At 32.5% G+C, this 8,353-nt stretch overlaps 1 protein-coding gene across 1 annotated transcript; it reads left to right on the top strand.

Moving 5' to 3' along the window:
* Positions 1 to 2,604: 2,604 nt before the first annotated feature.
* On the top strand, positions 2,605 to 5,095 carry LOC108193942 (zinc finger protein SHOOT GRAVITROPISM 5). Its single transcript, XM_017360800.2, has 3 exons — positions 2,605 to 3,072; positions 3,226 to 3,625; positions 4,130 to 5,095. The coding sequence occupies exons 1-3, from the start codon at positions 2,907 to 2,909 to the stop codon at positions 4,896 to 4,898; spliced, it is 1,335 nt and encodes a 444-aa protein (XP_017216289.1). The 5' UTR covers positions 2,605 to 2,906; the 3' UTR covers positions 4,899 to 5,095.
* The last annotated feature ends 3,258 nt before the right edge of the window (positions 5,096 to 8,353 follow it).

The raw sequence follows: 8,353 nt of genomic DNA, 5'->3' as shown, positions 1-8,353 counted from the left end.
AATAACCGGTAATAATTTAAAAATGAACAAGTAATTTTGAAGTGAAACAGAGAAAGTGCTTAGTGTGTGTAGTTTATATACATACATATGTAAATATATAATGAGCTAATATATATATATAGGGGTGAGTTCTGGTACAAACTTACAAACTTTATACGTTCAACATATATAATTTGAGTTCAACATTTTTTAACATATTTTGTTGAACATCGACTAAAATTGTGTTGGAAAAGCACATAAACTAATTTTTCAACGTAAAAACTAAGTTAAACGTATTATATAACTAATATTTATGAATCTAGACCCTACCCAAACCCCAGAGGTATAGTTTAAGCATCTTTATGGATATATTCAACACAATGATAATTAGTGTTCAACATCCGATGCTGAACCCAGTTACAAATTTGTTGAATGCACGATTTATTTATGCATTTTTTTTAAAAATTGTGATGTTTTTTCAAGAATTTTCAACATGGCTACTTTCTATAACTAAGGATTAACACGATGGGAGAATAAAAAAAAGTTTGTAAGTTTGTAACTTAAAAATGTTTTTATTTGATCCTATCCCTATATATATATTAATCATATATACATTTTACGAAGATCTAGAATTTTAAGTCGGTAAATATTATTAAATTAATTTTTATTCACATATCATGAAATAACTGATTAATGTTAATTTGAGTTGCACATTTTTGTAAATATATAAAATTTGGCATATATTTTTCATGTTTACACGAGCCTTCCATAATTATATTCATTTATATATTTAAGGAGACATGAGTATTAAATTCATAACATAGATATTACCATCGGCCAGAACAATCCTATATTTATTGTATTTATTTACAGGATAGGTAACGTCCATCGGTGTAAAATTATACTCCCTCCGTCCCTATTTATTTGTCCATTTTGGAAGTAAAAATTTGTCCCTATTTATCTGTCCATTTATACTTTCAAAACTAATTTATTATTTAGTCTTGAATATACTAGGGTATTTACTATTTAGTCTTGAATATCATTATAGTCATAAATCATCAGAGACTTTCTCGTTAATTTACTTCAGATAGAAACACTTCCGCCCAGCAATAGGTGAGCTTAGTCGCCTTGCTTGACATATTTTACCGAGTCTGTGAGATCAATGTTAGCCGCAACAAAAGTTCTATCGATGCTCACTCCTTATTTTCACCAATAATGATTAAATTATTTTTTGAAACTAATAATGATTAAATTATTACTCCCTCCGTCCCTTTTTACATGTCCCTTTTGAAAAAAAAATTTGTCCCAAATTACTTGTCCACTTCTCTTTTCAAAGCAACTTTTTGTATGTTTTTTCAAAATGTAACAACTTCCAATGTTTGACTAGCATGTATATATACACAACTCTATCTAATTCATTACATTTATTAGGGATATGTATGAAAACAAGATATCCACCTAACATTTTCTTAAGATGCGTTATTTTTTCAAAAGGGACAAGTAAAAAGGGACGGAGGGAGTATTAATTAAACATGTTCGTTAGTCTGTAATAAGCTATTAACGCTAATTATATGGTAAAAAATGTTCTTTCGAATGTGTTGATATTTAGTTAACATTTTTAGTGTCACATGATCAGTCATATCAATATGTTATAGTCTAAAGTTATTAATATGAATATTACGTGAATTGAATTAGTAAAAGAATAAGAAATAAGTGTAGCTATTTTATGTAGTAATTTATATTGTATATATATTCATGGATATATCAGTAACAAAAATTATTAAAACAATATTATTAATGACTAGGTATTTCAATGTTATTAATAAAAAAGAAGCATGTGTAAATAATAAGATGATACTATATCTATTTATCCTTACCAAGTAATAATTATTTTTTACAAAATGCAACTAATGTAATCAAAAGAGAAGGAAACGAAAGAACACGTATAAGTGTGCCAAAATTCTAGCGTTTATTGTTCCTGCGGTTCATAGTAGTTTTTTAATTAAAACTTTAAAACAATTATTACGATAAGAAAAGACAAAACACACATGATTACTGCACTATATAAAACTTCCTAAGCTTGATTCGGAAAAACAAGAACATAAACGAGATAAATACCTCAATAAAGTTTAAAGTACCTTATATTATCCTAATCTCCTTTTTTACTTTAAAATATTTTATTATTATCCTTTTCAATTCTTTGTTTTACTTAGAGTATTCCATGTCATGCCATATATTACTACATATAAAAAAAAATACCATGGTCCTGTTCAATCAGAATTATTATCCTTAAATACTGTACTATGTATTAGATAATATATATTTCTTATTAAATAGTAGAAAATATATTGCAGAGGTGAGTAGTACATTTATGAGCTTGGGAAAAAATCCAGGTACATGGGATATGTTGGTATGTATAAATAGACATGTATAGGTAAAGAGGTAAACAGCAGGCTTTGGAGTGAAAGTAGAAATGATTTTTGATAGAGAGGAGAGAAACAAGACTTGGCTCAACCTTACCTGCTCAAGGTGGGTGGGGGTCAATGAAACAAAGCAAGAAACTTCTTTCAAAAAATAAAAGATAGAAGCTTAAAGTTAAACTCTTAAAAGAAAGCTGATTTTCACAAAGCACCTACACCTTTTTCCTTGTCTCAACTCTCCTTTCTCCTCATCTCTCTCTCCCCCTCTCTCTCCCTCTCCCCCCTCTCTCTCCATCTCTCTCTCTCAATTATTCTCTAGCTTTTATCTCTCTCTGTGAAATTATTGTCTGGCATTAGACCTTGTGTGTATGAATAAAGCTGCAACAAAATAACTCCCATTTCATTAGCTATGTACAACAACTCGGTGGGAGGATTTGATTGATTTGTCTTTGATTTTTCATCTACCAATCAAAAACTATTACACTAGTATTTATATAAGTATCACTTATGATGATTCAACAGAATTATCAAGCCTCTCTTTATTCCAATTCCATGTTACACAATAATAACACCGTTGTCTCCACTGCTCTTTGTTCTTCTTCTGATGCCTTCACCAACTCCTCCGAGAATGGAGTTTCCAACCGCAGAAAAAGAAGACCTGCTGGTACTCCAGGTGATTACTCAACTCACCTTATCGTGAGAACCAAATATTCCGCAATTATTTATATCTCGATACAAAATTTTTGTTTTCTGTGTTATCATGTACGTTAATAAAACTTAAATATTGTTTGGTACTAATATTTTAAAATTTTCGTGATTCAATTAGATCCGGATGCTGAGGTGGTATCACTCTCTCCCAAGACACTACTTGAATCCGACAGGTACGTGTGTGAGATCTGTAACCAAGGGTTTCAAAGAGACCAGAACCTCCAGATGCACCGACGGAGACACAAGGTTCCCTGGAAGCTTCTGAAGCGAGACACACCCGAGGTTCGAAAGCGAGTATTCGTCTGTCCCGAACCAAGTTGTCTGCACCATGATCCCTGCCACGCCCTAGGTGATCTTGTGGGGATCAAGAAGCACTTCAGACGAAAACACAGCAACAACAAGCAATGGGTGTGTGAGAAATGCTCTAAAGGCTACGCGGTTCAGTCGGATTACAAGGCTCATCTCAAGACATGCGGCACACGAGGCCATTCTTGCGACTGTGGCCGCGTCTTCTCCAGGTTCTTACAGATCATTACATGCTTGTGTTGCTTTGTAGTAGCTTAAGTTTTCTTGAATTATTTTACTAAATTTAAGTGTTTAATGTTATCCTCTGTTGTCTTGAGATACCCGAGTTCGACTCTGGCTCACCCGATAAGAAGTATTAGAACAAATACTCATTTGCAAGACATATAAGCCTAAATTGTCGAAAAAAATATTCATGGTCCGGAATGATAAGAGGATATAGTATAGTTGAAGAATATGACTGGTTGTTAGTTGGTAGCCCTACATTACAAGGAAGAGGAAGCTCTGATTGCTATTTTGACTGATTTGTTTGCAGTAGTACTACACTGCTACTCCTTCTTTATCATTAATCACAACATGATCATCCCGTACGTGTGACCTACCAGCATCCATTTCTTCATCATTCTTGATCACCCTTTAGAGCTTTTAATTATTTGCTTAATCTTGATTTACATTTTAATTGTGTTGTGTTTGAGTACTTGAGTGAATTTATGTTTCAGGGTTGAGAGTTTCATTGAGCACCAAGACGCTTGCACTATCCGCGTGCAGCCTGATCACTTGCAAGTCATGTTGCAGCAGAAGCAGCCACCGCAGGCTTGCTCTTCTCGGACTGCTTCCAGTGCTAGTCCGTCTAGTGAAAACAACTTGAGTCGTATGTCGAATGTGCTTCGGTCATTTCCTTTGCCAGCTCCCCCTCAGGTTCTGCAACAACAAACGGTTCGTGATCACATGAGAAATGTTGCTCCTCAGCATGATCATGATTACCCGTCTCACCCAAATTTGGAGCTACAATTGTTGCCATTGTCGTCTAACAACACTCCAAAAACATGTCAAGTATTCAAGGCCAACCGCGATGAGAACCATGTGATTGATCTAAATCTTTCGGTTGGGACTAATGAGTTTGATGCCAGCGAGCTGGCTTTCAGGACTGAGGAGCAGCTAAAAATGGCGAAGAGGGAACAAGCGTTCGCGGAAGAAGCAAGAAAACAGGCCAAAAGGCAGATTGGATTAGCTGAAATGGAGTTTGCAAATGCCAGGAGAATCAGACAACAAGCACAAGCTGAATTTGAGAAAGCACATTTCCTGAAAGAACAGGCAACAAAAAAGATCAGCTCCACAATGCTGGAAATAACATGCCAGGCTTGCAAGCAAAAATATCATGCAACAAAAACAACAGGGGGAGCTATGTATTCCACTATTGCTGATGAGACTTCTCTTGGCATGAGTTACATGTCTAATTCAGCTATAACTGAAGGGGAAGGAGAGTAGCTAATATTCAAAACCTGATTAATTAATCTACTATTATAAGTAATAAAATAATATATTTTCCATTATTATATATGATATGATGCATTTTTGTTTTTATTAAGTATGTTATTGTAATCCCCTTATGAAAAGGTTATAAGTTCTTGCTTACTGGAGGTGTTGTGATGTTCTATCAATATATGATCTTGTTTTGTGGTTCAGTACTGATTGATGCATGACTGTAAGATTCTTATGAAACAGTCTTCTTTACATGAACAGAAGCAAATTTATTTGTATTATTTTATGATTTTTACTTGATCATAGCAAAAGAAACAAAAAGAGAGCATATCTAACACAATCTCTGAAACTCAGTTCTCAGTAAACAGGAGTTGATTCTTACGTGTATGTATATATTTGTCTTCACATATTGCTAGCTGTGGAATAATTCACTTGATGTAATGGAGATAAAAGCAAAGAAAGCTTCAAAATCAATCAGTGTTACAAAAATCCCGATTAATCTCGGATTAATTTTTAAAACTTGTCTTATTGATTTCCGAATTATACTTTTATCTAACTAAAAATTTTAAAATTCCTAATAAATATTGAATCAATAAATCAACTGATCAGTTCCGACTTCCGATTTTTACGACACGATGGAATGGTTGGAGAGCCGGTGCCTGCGGAAATGTGCCTGCACCTGCGTATGATTACAAAGTAAAGTCACTGCTAATTATTACTCCCTCTGTCCCATTTAATTGTATACGTTTCTTTTCAACTGTTCGACACGCATTTCAATGTTCTTATAAAATATAGTTCCGTAACTTATTTTTGAGATTTTCTTTTTCTGAATAAAAATATAACATCCAAACTTTAATTCAGAAAAAGAAAATTTTAAAAATAAATTACACAACTATACTTTACAGGAGCATTAAAGTCCATGCCGCGTCCCCGTCCCCCAATGTATACTACTCAGGGGGACGGAGGGAGTAGTACTGTACAACGGATCACCATTGTGATTTTGTTTATTACTTTTATGATGTTTGATTTTTTGGGGCTTCGGGTCCTCCCTCATAATATCTCTTTCTTTCCTCAGGATGTCATCTCACAAATAATTTCACTAAATTCCACACTCATATACGAGGGAGTGAGGTGCTCCGTGGATATATCCAGACAAACAAATATACCGGATACTCCTAAATGGAACTTTGATATAAGTGGACGAACAAACGTATTCAATTAAACAAACGAGGGGCGGGATTAGACGAGGACAAGCTCATCTAAAATTTTAAGATTTTATCGAAAATACAGGTAATATATAATCATGTTATAAAACAAATTTTGTCAATATTTCTGAAAAAAAAACCGTACTACTCATCCTCGTGTTTTGTAGTTTCTAATATTAACGGATTAAATAAATCTTTTTATATTTTCAATAAAATACTGAAATAATACTCCAGTAGTCCAGTGTGTTAATTTTACAAATATGTTGGCAATGTAAACTCTATGCATTATAAATTTATAACTTCTCTTTCGTAAAATATGCTCAAAATCAATGTTCAATCCCGATTAATCACCGAGTACACGATACCATCTTCGAGAGAGTAGGGTGTCCTAAGCTCAAGGAATATGTATTATTGAGCTGTACATATATATTAAGAGTAAATGACAAGGTGTGTGCCTGAAGTTACACCGTTGTGCACTTTGTGTACCTCAATTTTTGAATATAGCAAAGTGTGTACTTCCAGTTTCAAGATTGGTGCATTGTGTGTATTTCCGTTAAAAATCTTTTAACGGAGCTAGTGGTGAGGGACAACAGTGGTAATTATTTGACTAGCGGCGTGTCCACATGTACTGCTGCAGTGTATCTGCTCTATCAATCAAGTAAGCAAAGCAAAATCAAGGTTTTCTTCTTCTTTTTTATAAATACTAGTTGAGAAACCGCGCGTTGCGGCGGCTTATAAAAATTATATTAATGATTCAATATTAATATTTGTAAGATGCAATAATTTTGTGGTTGTCTATAAAAAATATATTAATGATTTAAAATTAATATTTGTAGGATAAAATAAATTTTATATTATTAAAATCTTGATTTAATACCAATACTAATATATAAATTGCAAAATTGGACTATAATTCATGGTGGAAAAATGAAAATAAATTTCTACACATAATTAACAATATAAAGAACGACGGATCTTAATTTTATTTGTGTTATTTTTTAGAAGGTAATCATGTTCTTACATACCTTCCTCCAATTTTTTTGGATTGATTGTGCACAAAAATATCTAACTTAAATTCGTGAGATAACGGTCTATAACTATCATTACTTGTAACAACTTTTATTTTATTAATACTATATAACGGAGCAATTTTTGATATTTTTCATTCAAAATTTCAGAAAATTAGAAAAATAGAACCGAACGATGTAAGAGGCGCCACCTACACGCCCCTCGCTTCCTCTTCATATAAGTATATTGATTTTCCTTGTATAGCAGTCTATAATGCATGAATAATATTTTCCTGTATACAAAGTAAATCATATAAAAATTAACAACAACAAACATGTCCAATGAACAAAACATATATTATAAAAGAATAACCAACAAACATACATCACTAATAGTTAACTTATTGATATCATCCATCAATATCATGTTAAGACTATATTCTTCTCTCGTGTTTGGATTTGTCGACTCTCGCGTAGAGCGGTCTATAACTACCTTTGCTTGCAACAACTATTTTTTTAATACCGTATAAACAGCCTTCATTTATCGTTGCAGAAGAACGGCGACACCGAATTAGAAATCGGGTGTGGTATTGAGAGAGGAGGTTGTGTTTAGATGATCTAAAACCCTACAACTTATAGGGGTATTTATAGGTGCAGAGAGACTTGTGTACTACTCTTTCCCATAATTAAATAATCTGAAACAAAATCAGATTAAAATTTCAAGCTACTATATTCCATAAATAATTTGAAACAAAATCAGATTCTGAAACTTGCTTCTAATATATCCGAAACTAAAAAAAGTAGTATTCCATAAATAATCTCAAACAAAATCAGATTCTAAAACTTGTTTTTAATATATCCGAAACTAAAAAGGTAGTTCTATTTTTTGATATTTTTCATCCAAAAATTCCAGAAAATTAGAAAAATAGAACGGAGCGATGTGAGAGGCGCCACCTACACGCCCCTCGCTTCTCCTTTATATAAGTATATTGATTTAAAAACTAAATTTTATTTAGATTTTTCTTTCACACATTTGTAAAATTATTTTCATAAGAATTCTTAAAGTGCGTGTTAAATATGTCCCACAATATAAATAATTGGGGTGACGGAAGAAATAGTAATTCATTATGTATATCATATTTTTGGATCCTAATTTCTAATTACAAACATTTATTTCATAAAAAATTGTAAATATTAATTTTTTTGTAAAATGTATGATAATAATGTATATAAATACTTATTATATTTA

This window comes from Daucus carota, chromosome 7 (assembly GCF_001625215.2).
Source record: "Daucus carota subsp. sativus chromosome 7, DH1 v3.0, whole genome shotgun sequence".
NCBI lineage: Eukaryota > Viridiplantae > Streptophyta > Magnoliopsida > Apiales > Apiaceae > Daucus > Daucus carota.
This window is presented reverse-complemented; position numbering and strand designations above follow the sequence as displayed.